The 14037-nt window shown below is 43.5% G+C and overlaps 1 protein-coding gene across 1 annotated transcript in view; it reads left to right on the forward strand.

Annotated features, from left to right (window-relative positions):
- The window catches only part of PTPN14 (protein tyrosine phosphatase non-receptor type 14), a 138269-nt gene that overhangs the window by 42285 nt on the left and 81947 nt on the right, over positions 1-14037 (forward strand). Inside the window, exon 3 of the mRNA XM_029933370.1 lies at positions 7997-8166. Within this exon, the coding sequence (XP_029789230.1) occupies positions 7997-8166 (170 nt within the window). The remainder of the gene's footprint in view (positions 1-7996; positions 8167-14037) is intronic.

Here is a 14037-nt window from a genome sequence, read left to right on the forward strand (position 1 = left end):
AGAAACAAAGCAAAGGGAACAGTCTGTGCTGAGGTACAGAAACAGGAAAGCACGTGGAATTTTCAGGGAAGGGCAGAATTCATCCTGCACTGATCTGTTTGTGCGCGCGCGTGTGTGTGTGTGTGTGTGTGTGTGTGTGTGTGGCGGGGGTGGGGTGGGGGAGCTCCTGGCAGGGAGGGTAGGGTAGGAGTGTAGACAGGCAGGCAGGAATCTTCTTTTGAAGGGTTTGATGTATCTAGCCAGGGAGCTGTAACTGGATCCTGTAGGACATTATTTCTAAAATGTATCCCAAGAATAATTAAAATAAATCGCCACCTTTTAATGCCACGTATGGTGCTGGGCACTCTCCCTGTATCAGTTCATCTAATTCTCATTTCAACTCTGTGAGGGGCCTTCTCTGGCCGTTTCCATGTGACACACGGGGCCACCACAGCACAGGGCGACCTGCTAACCGTGACTGGGCTTCCCACCCCCAGGGCAGGCTGCCTCCACCGTTTGAATTTCCAGGCGTGTGTAGTGGCAGAAAAGGAGGGTGGTCAAAGGCTTTGGGAAACACCCCCATCAATGCTACTTTTTTTTTTAAGGTTCACAATTATTTTAGCCTTCTGTAAAATCCTCTTTGAATTATTTGGAGAATAAAACGCTGCTGTGAGATGCAGAGACATCTAAAGATTTCAAGGCAGAGTGTGACATGAACACCTTGCATTTTAGGACAAGAACCAAATAACAGAAAGAGAATGAGGATTGGGGTGATAGGAGGGACAGAGATGCTAGCTGGGTGAACTTGACAGTAATCCTGGCTACTGGAAATTAAAATGAACTCTTTAGGAAAAAATTTTTAAATTATTTTAAGTTCAGAACAAAAATTAGGTATGAATTTCTGGCAAGGAACTTTTATTAAGGAAAAGATGTAAGGTGATGAGGCTCAGAAAATTGGAATTCTGATAATCTAGTTAAAAACATGTTTTGATTAATGGATGTCACCCATTTCTCCAAGTGAGCTCTTAGGCGGAACTTCACTGTATAAAATGGAGCTGTTGTGTTTGCAGAGGGGATGGTCATCTGGCCAGTCTTTTTGTGCCTTCCCACCTTCCAAGACCTTTTGAGAAATGCTGACCTGGGATAAGAAATAGTTAAAATAAGGTCTTATGACTTCTTCTCATTTTTAAACACTAATTGCACAAAGAAGCAGCAGAATTCATGGCAATGAGAACTGCCTCTGCCACTTATCACCCGGCTGACCTGGGATCATTACTTAATTGCTCTGTGCCTCAGTTTCCTCATCTGTATATGGAGATGGCAGAGTAGCAACCTCCATGAGTTGTTGGCAGGATTACAAGACTTAGTTTTTGCAACTTGCCACAGTGTTACAGAGCCTGGCGTGTGGAAGCTCTCAATATGGCGGTCTTCTCTGGGCTCTCTGGACTCTGCTACAACTCTTCCAAAGATGGGGCTCTTACCCTTTTATAAATCTGCTGGTTTCATTTGTAGGTGGCTTGAATTATTAGAAACCGTGATCATACACTGAGCCAAAATCTTTCAATTTCTTGACTAGTTATTAAGATGGTATTGTCCAGGATGGTAGCCATTGGTCACATGTGTCCATCAAATACTTGAAGTGTGGCTAGTTTGAACTGAGATGTGCAGTAACTGTAAAATACAAATTGGATTTTGAAGATCTGATAGGAAAATAGTTAAACTATCTTGTCATTCTTACATTAGTTACATGTTGAAAGCATACTATTTTGAATAAACTATTTTAAATGAAATTTAAAATTAACTTCGCTTCTCTGTACTTTAAAAAAAATTTTAACATTTTTATTTATTTTTGAGAGAGAGACCATGAGTAGGAGAGAGGCAGAGAGAGAGGGAGACACAGAATCTGTAGCAGACTCCAGGTCTGAGCTGTCAGCACAGAACCCAATGTGGGGTTCAAACTGGTGAACCATCAGATCATGACCTGAGTGAGCAAAGTTGGACACCCAACCAAGTGAGCCACCCAGGCGCCCCTCACTTTTCTGTACTTTTGAACTGTAGCTCTTGGAAAATTTAAAGTTAAATATGTGGCTTACATTATATTTCTACTAAACAGTGCTGTTCTAAGAATGGAAAGGAGGCCATGTTAGTAGTAATAATGGATATTAAGAATTTTATTGGAAAAAAAGAATTTTATTGGAATATAAAGGGTTCTAATAAAATGTAGAAATCTGCTAGAATAATTTTCTTTAGGGATACTCCTGACTCTGCTTTTAATTAGAGAATAATAAATGGAGGAAGGATAAATAATTTCACAAAGGCAACTTCATGGTTAAACTATTCTTGAGAGTGGTGAATTTGATAACTCTTGGACCTCTCTTACGACTAGACTGACCGCTCTGGTTTTTAAAGGAGCCCCCAAAAAATCCCTGATCATTTCATAGAATGGGTGATTCTTCTCAGATCTGTCCCCTGGTTCTTTTGCAGATACGTATTTCTACTTTAGCTCAAAGGTGATTTATGCCAAGCGATGGGCTACAGTAGAAATGTCCCACATTTCATTCTCCTAACAGCTAGAGTTTATAAAGATGCTGAATCTTAACTGACTTAAGGGAACTTACATTAAGGATTTATCTATGGTCTGATTTTATGCCAATCTTTTGGTCATTGGTAACAACGTAATGTGCAATTGTGAGAGTATTCAGTTGAATGGAATACTTCATTTTCTGGCCCTGTCTGATAATAGTGGAAATTGCTATATTTTTTATCACCTGCTTCACCTTACCCATATATGTTTCTATTTACAGAGGACTACAATAACACTGATTAAGAATCCACCGAAGAAGACTGCCAGAGAGATCTCTGGTCTTTGAATTTTTTATTGCTTTTTGTCTTTATAAAGATTATAATATGAAATCTTACTGGCTTAATGTCTGTTTCTCTGAGGCAACCTGGCACCAGTGTCTGTTTTCTAGATACAAGAGTTGTAGGTGAAGTAATTTCCCCCATCTTAACCTGCAACCCTTCAACCTTCTGTATATTTTGTGTGAGCTATACAGCCTCAGAAGAGTGATTTTTTTTTCTTGGTTATGAGAAACCAAGGTTATGGTTTTCTTCTTGGGCCAATGTTACTCTGCAGTGTCTTCTCCTATACTTTTGTGAAAGACTGGCTAGGAAAATGAAGATGGTGCAGTTGTTAATTACAGACATGCCCGTTCCAGAAGCCCCAGACCTACCCAGAGTAGAGGTGGATTGTACACACGTTGTTTTTTTACAGCCATCGACTGACGTGTAGTGGTTTATTTTCCAAAGCTGTTGGAATGTAATAGCATGAAGCGCCATTTCAGAGCCTGCTTAGAGTCATCTTTTGAAGTATTTTCCATGCCTCAGTGAAAGTTTTAATGCCTGTGTGTAATTCCTGTATATTTTATATGGAGGCACACCGACTCTGTTTCTTAATTTACAGCTAAAGCGCTGGGTATGACAGACAACCAATTACTGCGTAATGCAAGATATTTTAAACTTTTGCTTCTGGATGATTAACTCTTCAAAATGCTTGAGATAAGATCACGGATTTAATCCCTGACAATTGCCAAAACTGCATCTGTAACCCTTGCAGATAGCATGAAAGATGCGTCATTGGTCACAAAACTGGAAAAGCAAAATCCTCCAAAAAATCCTTCCCTATTCATAGCTAATGTGGGGGACTCCACTGACTCTGCAAATAAGTGAACAAGCAAATCAGAACACCCGCAAACTATTTTTAAAGGCCTCGATTCCCTAGAATCTTTTTCTTGGTGCTTGGATCTTACTTGGGCACTAAAATATTCACGCTTAAATTTGCTGCTTATGAAACCAGCATATTTTTGAGTGCATGCATACATTTATGCTTGCCCGTGAAAATGAAAAGCTCCAAACTAAATAGACCAGGAAACTGCTCTTATGAAAATGTCATCTTAGTGTGTCTTCCCTTGCACTGTTTCTTAGCAGTACATTTTTAGTCCTCGATTCACAGATGGGGTTCCTCTCCCTGGGAACCCACTCTTCTGTCTTCTGTTGTCTTCGTTGCAGTGAGCTCACTGCAGAGCTCAAGGTAATCAGACCCGTTTTCTAAAGAAAACTATAGAAATAAAATGGGATTTTTAGCTCACCCAGAGGTATTGTGAGGATTGGCCAGACTTGGCTGATGTTTGGAGCTTCAGAGATTAAACAAAACTCTTTGGGGAATGTACTCGGGCAATATGATGGGATCCTCTGGGCCACGGAGGAGGTTGTTTTATTTGGAATCGTCCACCACATTCTCCTAAATCATGTGGCAGTGGTTAGCAGGGAAGCTCTTTCTGAATTCAGCTGGAGTTGAAATTGGCAAGTCAAGGGGCGCCTGGGTGGCTCAGTCGGTTGAGTGTCCGACTTCAGCTCAGGTCATGATCTCACAGTTTGTGGGTTTGAGCCCCGCATGGGACTCTGTCCTGACAGCTAGCTCAGAGCCTGGAACCTGTCTTTGGATTCTGTCTCTCCCTCTCTCTCTGTCCCTCCCCTGCTCGCTCGCTTGTGCGCGCGCTCTCTCTCTCTCTCAAACAATTAATAAAACATTAAAAAAAAAAAAAGGAAATTGGCAAGTCGATTATGAACTGGCCTGGTTTGGTCTCAGCTGGGCCTGGTGGGATTAATGGTCCCTTGGCTAATACACAGGAAGTTGATTGGTGCACTTGTTAGTTTTAAGTGAGAGGTTAATTTCTGATGCTATCTCCTGAGAGTCACTGTATGAGATATGGCAGGATAAACTCATGCCGCAACGTAAAGTTAAACGGAGCAGGCTAAGAACTTTGAGATGGCGTCTTTCTCCTCTGTTGAGTACTCCCCGGCAGGGATATAGTAGAGGAAGGATGCGGTGGGGGTGGCAGGTTGGGAACAGAGAAAGCGACTTTGGGCGTAGCTTCACAACACGGTGTGGGGTTGGGGATCTTGTAAATGGATTTTCCTTCCTACTAGATAACTCAATTCAGCACCTTTTATTTTTAAATGTTTATTTATTTTGAGAGAGAGTGCTTTTGAGCATGCACGTGAGCAGGGAAGGGGCAGAGAGAGGGAGAGAGAGAATGCCAAGCAGGGTTTGTGATATTGGCACAGAGCCCAGTGTGGGGCCCGATCTCACAAACCATTAGATCATGAGCTGAAATCAAGAGTCAGAGGCTTAACCGACTGAGTCACCAAGGTGCCCCTGAATTTGGCACTTCTCAAATTGGTTCTTCTGGCCATTTAGGTAGGAACTGTATCTTCCAGGTTACCTGCCTTTCTCAGTTTTGCCTTGTGCTGGATACCCCATTTCTCGAATAGTAATATTGTAGTAATATAGTTACTTCACTGGATAAATGCATGGTGGCTCGCTCAAATAGTCTGCGTCCTCTGGGGGAAAAAAATCAACTTTTTTGGGACAAAATTGATTATAGCATGTTTAGACAGTTCATGTGGATCACTTGCAATTTGAATGTTCCTAATTTGAGTGAATGTTGCAATTTGAATGAAGTATGGATCATGAAATTATACCCTCAAATGTCAGGACTGCTTTTAGTGAAAGTTAATAAATCATGGTTGGCCTGTTAGGCAGTTACAAAGCTTGTCCCTCCCTTTCTCCACCCAGGCTTATAAAAGGGCTTCTTTTCCAATGAAAATAACTTTTACGTATCATGTCACTGTGTATATATATCACCTCCTTTATTACATGCAGACTCACTCCTAGCCACCCACAGTGTAGTGGCATACCTTTTACAACACTGTGTCCATGCGGAATCCAGCATAGTGCAGAACTGCCTCGGACCCTTTTCAGACTGCGTATTAAGTCCCCAGATTACCTCATTGTAAGGTCGCCGTAAGCCCACATCATGGATCCCCTAGGACAGCATCAGAGCGATGTGCCAGTGTCCCGTAAACACCTCTAGGACTAAAGAAAACCTTAGGGGAGGGACTACTTTGTGATGAATTTTCTTCTTACATCTTTTAGGCTTTTGTGTGCTTTATAGGCCTTCCAGCTTCTCCTCTTGCTGCTTTTTCTCATTTATCTTCCAGGTAACTTCTGTCTTCTGATCCTGCAGTTCATAGGCACGCCAGGAGTGCTGATGGAAAAGAATCTTGAGGCTTGCATGCTTTCGTTTACTGATGATGGTGACCATGATGATGATGATGATGATGACAATGACGATGACAGTGACGATGATGATGATGATAGTAGCAGCAACAGAAAGCACCATTCCCAAAGTAGTTACTTTACACGGCCTTGCGCACAGTGGACAGATGTGATCTCCTCGATGCCCCTTCACAGCCCGTGCACGATAGCTATCATCATTGTCCCTATTTTGCAGATGAAAGAACTTTGATACTCCGGAGCCTTGGGAACCTGTGTCGAGTTATTAAGACAGTGAATGTAGGCACCGGGAGTTGAATAGACTTCACAGCCTATTGTCTTCTAATTCAGCCACATTTCATTCCCTCTACATCATCAGTCACTTTAGGACAACCACCTGACTCACCGAAGCTGGGATGTGAACAAAATAGGGTCAGAATTCACTCAAGCAGTTTGTCTAACTCGATGGGAATATAACCTTGGTTCTGTGTGTTGTCTGTTGCTCAAGAGATGCATAGATTCCTGGGTGGCTCAGTCAGTCAAGCATCTGACTTCAGCTCAGGTCATGATCTCATAGCTCGTGGGTTCGAGCCCCGTGTCGGACTCTGGGCTGACAGCTCCGAGCCTGGAGCCCGCTTTGGATTCTGTCTCTCTTTCTCTCTGCCCCTCCCCTGCTTGCTCTCTGTCTCTCTGAAAAATAAATAAAAAACAGTTTTAAAACATCATGGAGCAAAGCTGAGGAAATGATCTCTCCCATCTGAAAGTACATGTATTTGAAAATATCCTTGAGAGCCTTTTGGTCTGTCGCTTTTAAGCCAACAAGGACATCCTGGTTTTCTAGTGAAGTCAGAATCAAAACTGTTCGTACGGATTTTGGCAGGGTTGTGGCAGGGACTGATCTGTGATACTGCTGACGGGGCAGGCAGCTGGAGTGGGAACTTCGGCACAAGAATGCCTTTGGAAATTAAACATCGAAACGAAAACATTCTTTTGAAGGCAAATTTCCAGGTGTGCTATAAACTGGTCTAAGCTATAATTGAAATATAAAAGAAAATTTCAAAAGCAGTGATCTATTTTCTGGTGATTGTTGTGCTAATCCCGAAATCCTAGTGTGAATTAATATAAAGACAGGATGGGATGCATAAAAGTACTTGTTTAAATCATTTAGCACATCGTTCAAAACTAAACTGGTTGAGGCTTCAAGTGTAAGGGTGAAAATCTTGCTTTCATCTGTCAAATCCCACCGTAATCTGCCAAGAACAGCCACTAGGGGCTCCCATGGCAGCTGGGAAGACATCCTCCCATTTGCAAAGCTCCATAAGGGAGAGAGATTTCACTGCAGGTTCATGAATAATGAAGCGGTCAAGGCAGATATTGTTGAAAGTACTTCATTAAAACTCCAAAGGAGTGAATCAGTTTTCCGTTCAAATCTGGTGCTGTATGGAAATACCCTGCGATGTGGAAGCTTCCATTTGGCAGACAGTTTTGTCTTAGGAGTTGAGTAGCAAGTTACTTTGCAGCAGGTGCGAGCACTGTGTTTGCCTTTGCCAGCGTGTCCCACATGAGATCATGAGGCGTTCAGGAGGCACGGGAAAGTTGGCCTTGAGAGCGTAGGAAAAAAGCCAACCCGTTCCCCACCTTGCATGCACCCACTTCCCAAACATGGGTGCATCAGTAGCCACATGTGCAAACAGCAGCAGTGGCTGTGACTGTTGCATCCGATCGTCCGTGTGGATGGTGTGCATGTGGTGTCTCTTGGCCTGTCCTAAAGTTGGGAAGTAAATGCTGGATTCTCACGTCTGAGCTGGGAAACCACACATGGTGCAGGGCGTCAGAGTCTTGCAGTCTTGGGGTACCCCTGATAACCATAGACTCATGCTATTTTACCCTCTTATCTAGACACACTACTTTGGCCTCTGGTTTCTCAGCAAGAGCCAGCAAGCACGATGGGTGGAGCTGGAGAAACCTCTGAAGAAACATCTGGACAAATTTGCAAACGAGCCTCTGCTTTTCTTCGGAGTGATGTTCTATGTGCCAAATGTGTCATGGCTTCAGCAGGAGGCCACAAGGTGGGTGAATTTTTTCCTCTGTTCCGTGTAAGGGCGTGGATCAGCTGTGAGGCTTCCTATGAAGTTGATGAGCTGGTTGATTTGGGGGTGTGTAGGTGTCAGTGGGTGTCGCGGGACGGGAGGGGGGAAGGTGGAGTCGTTGGGGATTGTTTACCAGTGGCTTTGCAGCTTTCGAATTGTGTGACTCTGCGGTGCTGCCGCCGGGGGTTCCCTCCGATGCTAGTCAGTCAGCGGGACCCACAGAACATTGTGCCTCGCAGCATACAAGTATTAGCTGGAGGCTGTGGGTAAAACAGATGGGCTAGAATTTAATAAAGAATTAACCACCTAAGGGGCGGCTGGATGGCTCTGTTGGTTGAGCGTCCGACTCTTGGTTTCAGCTCAGGTCATAATCTCACAGTTTATGGGTTCGAGCCCCACATCGGGCTCTGTGCTGATGGTGTAGAGTCTGCTTGGGATTCTTTCTCTCTCTCCCGCTCTCTCTTCCCCTCCCCTGCTCTCTCACTTACTCTCTCTCAAAATAATTTTTAAAAAGCATAAAAAAAAGAATTAACCACATACTGCTTCTTTGTTCTACTCTTGCCCTTAATATGCTCCCAAGTAAAATGTAGCATCAGACTTCGAATCGGAGGAGTGAGAACGTAACTGACGCTGGGAGCAGAGTTGAGAACGTTAAGAAGGCGAGAGCTTTGGCTGTCCTAGGTCACAATGAGAGGAGACAGGAAGCCATCGATAGAGAGGAGATCTGGGATCAGTCCCACCCTCCTGCTCATTGGCTGCTTTGCCTGGGAGAAGCCACCTGTCATCTGTGAAGTGACATCTCCCCGTATCTGTAAAGTGAGGGATCCGCATACGTCTAGAGTTCTGGTAGTCTGCAGTTTCATGAATGGAACAGTTGGTGTCAGTTGGTGTCAGTACAGTTTGCTTATTGGTAAGAGTTTTCCATTAAAACGTGCAGAGGGGTTGTCTTCTCACCAAATGGTTCTTTCTGGTAATAAAGGGAAATACATTAAGTCTCTACTTTTCACGTTTTTCTTGGATCATGGCATTTAGAGTACTCAGAAGCAATGCCAATGACATACTGAGGAATAGGAATATTGTACTTGATCATTATATGTGTGGTTTCTTAGATTTAAAATTTTTATTGTATTTATTTTAAAAAATTTTTAAATTTGTTTATTTGAGAGAGAAAGTGTGTGTGTGGAGAGGGGAGTGGCAGAGAGAGGGAAAGAGAGAATCCCAAGCAGACTCCCCACTGACAGAAAAGCGGCCAACTCGGGGCTTGAGCCCACAAACCCTGAGATCATGACCTCAGCGAAGATTGAGAATTGGGTACTTAACTGACTGAGCCACCCAGGTGCCCCAAGATTTTAAAATAGGAAGCACTTAAAATTTTTACGTACAGTTTAAGGTGACAGTTTCCATCTTTTTTTTTTTTTGCGTTTTAAATAAAAACTATTGTTAAATAGGTGGTATTTCTATCAGCAGAGGCCACGAAATAGCTCACAGCCAGACTCGGAAAACCCATGTTCAGTCCCTCAGGTGCCATTCATTTGAAGCACCTGGTTAGAAACTGTCGTACACCGTTTTCAAGTTTTTTTCACTTACGTAGATTCCTTTCTGTGCCTGAAGTTATGAACTCCTCCAAATGGGACAGTTTCTGCCAGCTTCTGAATCCTCCTTGAATACTTTACACTGTGTCGGGAACACAGCATTAGGTGAATAAGTGCTTGCTGACTCATGGCTCTTGGACTATGAAATGCAAGGCAGCGTATAACAAGGATGAAACACTGATTATCAATTCATACATATTGGGCAAAGTTCAGTCTGTACGAAAAAACGAAGTGGTTTTACTCTAGGTCGACTTATTCTGTAAGGTCAGTTGTTAAGGAGGCGAAGTTGAAGTAAGTGGTAAGGGATTCAGAAATAGTGCTTTGTGAAGTTAAAAAAAAAAGGTTGTTTAAGCTTAGAACAATGAAGGCTTGGGGCGTCCGAGTGGCTCAGTCGGCTTAGTGTCCAACTCTTGGTTTCAGCTCAGGTCACCATCCTACGGTTTGTGAGATCGAGCCCCGTGTCAGGTTTTGCACTGACAGTGCGGAACCTGCTTGGGATTCCCTCTCTCCCTCTCTCTTGTGTATGTGAGAGAATTCTGTCAACTCTGGAGCACAAAATGTGGGCTAATAATAAGTCAAGTGCAAGGAGTAGAAAGACTTTGGTTATTTGGCTCAACATTAGCACAGAGTTTCTATTAATTAGAGCCATAAAAAGGTGGAACATGCAGACCTATAACAGGCTGAGCGCCCTGGTGTATGGAAATGCTGTGGCACTGAGTGGGTAGATGGGGAGGTGTCTTGGAGAGGAGACCGCCATGTTGGGTAGGATGTTGGACTAGATCAGTAGTTCTCAAACATACCAGGGCTTGCTATATTTTAATTACCTGGAGCATTTATTATAAATGCAATTCTAGGGCTCTAACAGAAGTCTAAAGTGAAATTTAGGCTGCAGATCAGGAGAATATATTGTTTAAAATAAATGATACTCTTCAGAGGGTTCTGATATTCATCCAGACTTGGTAATTAACAAATTAGTTAACCTCTAAAGCTCTTTACAGTTTTAGATTTTCCAGATAAGTAAACTTAATGCCAAATTATTTGCCTGTCCATATTTGCATTCACAAGCTGAAACAAAAAGTGTTTTAAATCTCAGAAATTTGAGTTATAAAGTAAGAATTTTGATGGTAGGGGTTATTGAGACTGGAGATTAGGTAGGACTTCTTCCCTTTCCCTTTAGAAGTTCTCTTTTGCTCAGTTAGCTTGGTTCATTTAAGATGAACTTCGGTAAGGAGGGAATGAAATCTTTTTCAACCCAGGTTTTTGAAGCAAACTCTGTTGTTGTCATTTGATCAGAGAAACTAACAAAGAAAATAAAATGTTGAAGGACATTTTTAGACTTAAACACCAAAGTAAACTGTGTATGTGTTCGGTGTAACCTTCTCATTATGGCAAAGAACATTTAAAGTTAGGAGCTAGGCTAGTGTGAGGAGTTATGGGGTTTTGTTTTTGTGGGTTTTTTCCAGCATTGCAGAAAGTTTTGTTCCTGCAAGAAACCCTACAACTGGAATGTGCCAGGGGACGTCAGAGCAAATGAAAGACTTTAGTGGGGGAGATGAGAAAAAGGGAGGGAAGTAGTGCAAGCAGAGAAGGGAAAATGGATGGAGAGGGAAAGGAGAGAGAGAATGACATCTATGTGGGAAGTGACCCAGGTGTGATTCCTGAGCCGTCCATGGGCTGTAGGCGTTTAGACTGGAGGGCAGAGGAGACCTGCTTTGGACAGAGTAACATTTTAAAATGCGCAAGGTGCCTGGGTTTGGTGTCTGTCACGAAGAAATGATCTGAACTCACGGTAAAGAACGCCACCGATGGTGGTTAGGAGCCTTTGGGAGTCTGACCCTTCTTGGGAGGTTTTATAGCAGCGTCAGGGTGCAAACCGAATCCTGAAACTGTCTTCCAGGCAGAGCAGCCAAGGAGGAGCAGCAGTGGTAGGGCAGGATTCCAGAGGACTGTTTCACAGAGGGCCCGACAACATTCATTAGGAGCGGGGTTAGTGACGGACTGTCAGCCATTTGCTGTGACCCACGTTAGCAGGCGTCTGAGGTGGAGATGGGCTTGAAGAGCACACCTGGGATCTGCAGCTTCTGACACAAAACAGTTAGTCTTTGTGATGCCCCGCGAGGAAGATATTTGCATAGATTAGAAATAGGAACCCGTCTCTCGCTGTGGGCAAGTCCTCGGAGGAGGCAACCATTTAGCCCTCCATCTGTGCTTCAAAAATAAGCCTTTGTCTGGAGCCAACCGAACTTGTTTTCACCCAACACATGTTGGCAAAGGTTTGGCTACTTCTGTTTGAGAAGAAAACAGGTTCTATGGCATCCGTAGGGCCCAGCCATTTCTTCTTTCTGAATAAGGACAAAGAATTTAGAATTCGCACTCCGGTTGTTGGGGTGGGAGGGGTAGTTGTGAAGCCACACATATCAAGGCGCCTCGCCGCGGAATGAGGATATATTTAAAAGGTCTGTGTTTCATTTCTTGTCCCCGGACAATCCGACCCTTGAAAACTCGCAGGCTAATAGAGTCCCGGGAACAGCACAACAAAAATTTGAGAATGATGTTACTTGATTGCACACTGTTCCAGAAGGTGATTGACTTTATTAAAATGATCAAGTTCAGATTTTTTTTTTAAGTAGAAAATTGAGAAGCTCTGCTTTAAAAAATTTTTTTTACATTAATTTTGACATACCACGTCTCATCTCCTCTCCTATGGATATGATTTTCGAAGAACAAATCTCTTCAGAAGAGAAGGAAATCTGCCAGGATACTGTGAGTTGAAGAAGAAATGCACAATCCAAGCCCTACATTTAGGTGATAATTGAACAGCAAGGCAAAAGGTATCAAAAGGAGGATTCACATAGGTGTGCACATGGAAGGGAAAACATCTTGATATTCTTACAGAAGCGTGAAAAAGCTGATACAAAAGACTCACTGGTAGACAGATGGAAGATGAGCCACGAAACCCTAGGAATTAAAGAGATTAAGACCAGGGGTTTGCTAGCCCCACTCCAAACCGTAAGCATGGTACGCTAGGGCTTCAAAAATGTTAGTTTTCCCACTTTGGTTAAAATGACTCAAGGGATGGGCCCACCATAATTGTTTTGCACTGTGCTTTGCTTCCCTGCTCCTTTCTGCCAGCTTTGTCCTCAGGAAAGGGGCTCTTGCTCTTGGTTCCTCTCCCCCCATTATGCTCTTGTCCTGACTCAAAGGAAAGATTTTTGTGCTGTGTTTTAATGATGTGCATAGCAACAGGCTCAGTACAAACAGAGGGTTTTCAGATTTTTCTGGCCACAGAAAGAAAAAAGATGGTTTGTGAGAGGTGGAGAAATTCTTCGTCAAACAGAAGGATACTTAATAATAGCAAGGGGAAGCCAGAAAACTGCTGGCCAAGGTTACTGCTTTTAGTTTAGCTCTGGGGTTTTTTCCAAGCCTTCTCTCCTGTGAGGAAGCTCCTCTTTAGTTTGCTCAATACGAAAGAGAAAATGTTTAAAAGAGTCATTTTTTTTTTTCCAGGGTGAACTTAGGCTGCAGAGTGTAAGTTGCTGACCATATGGTTTCTAAAATTTTTAAATTCGCAGACGTTTTTTCTTTTACCAACACACGTTTGTCCTTGCGCTGCTCTCTGTTGAGTGGTACATTTGCACAGTGCAAAGGAGCTTCTAATTGTCCTGATGGAATCAGATAACCTTTCCTTCTTTTCCAGGACGGGTTTGTAGCCTGCCTGTTCAGGTGGGGCCATCTCCCCTCCTAGCTGTGCGGATCACAATCAGGGAGCCGGCGCTCCGGCCAGCGTAGTCGCTCCCCTCGCCAAGGACAGGCCTAGCACATCTGGTACATCTAGTGGACGTTCCAGGGCCGTGGGGCCTGTTCCAAGCTCCCTCTGTCAAGTGGGTGCTGCCTCTGTGTTTTCTGAGCTTCACAGCCTCAGCGGGGCTCCTCCTTCTAGGCTCCTGGTTCTCCTGTTCCCTCTCGGCTTCTCCAGTGCCAGTCCACAAGGCTGGATTCTAGCCCTCTAAGGATACCTTCCAGTTATCACCCAAAGGACTTTAGAAAGTACACGATCTCTGCTTGGGCCCATGTAGGGCATTCTTCAAGGTTAAATGAAGTTCCTGCCTGGGGAGAACTTGCTGGACGAGATGTCATTCCAGTAACTGAGAACAGATGCCCACATTGAAAATTGCACTGTTTAGGTATCTTAAAGAGGGGAAGTGCATTTCTTCGTGATGGTGAGTGACAAGGGAGTTAGGTTATTAAATTTTTAGAC

The sequence above is a fragment of the Suricata suricatta genome, chromosome 3 (genome assembly GCF_006229205.1).
Source record: "Suricata suricatta isolate VVHF042 chromosome 3, meerkat_22Aug2017_6uvM2_HiC, whole genome shotgun sequence".
NCBI lineage: Eukaryota > Metazoa > Chordata > Mammalia > Carnivora > Herpestidae > Suricata > Suricata suricatta.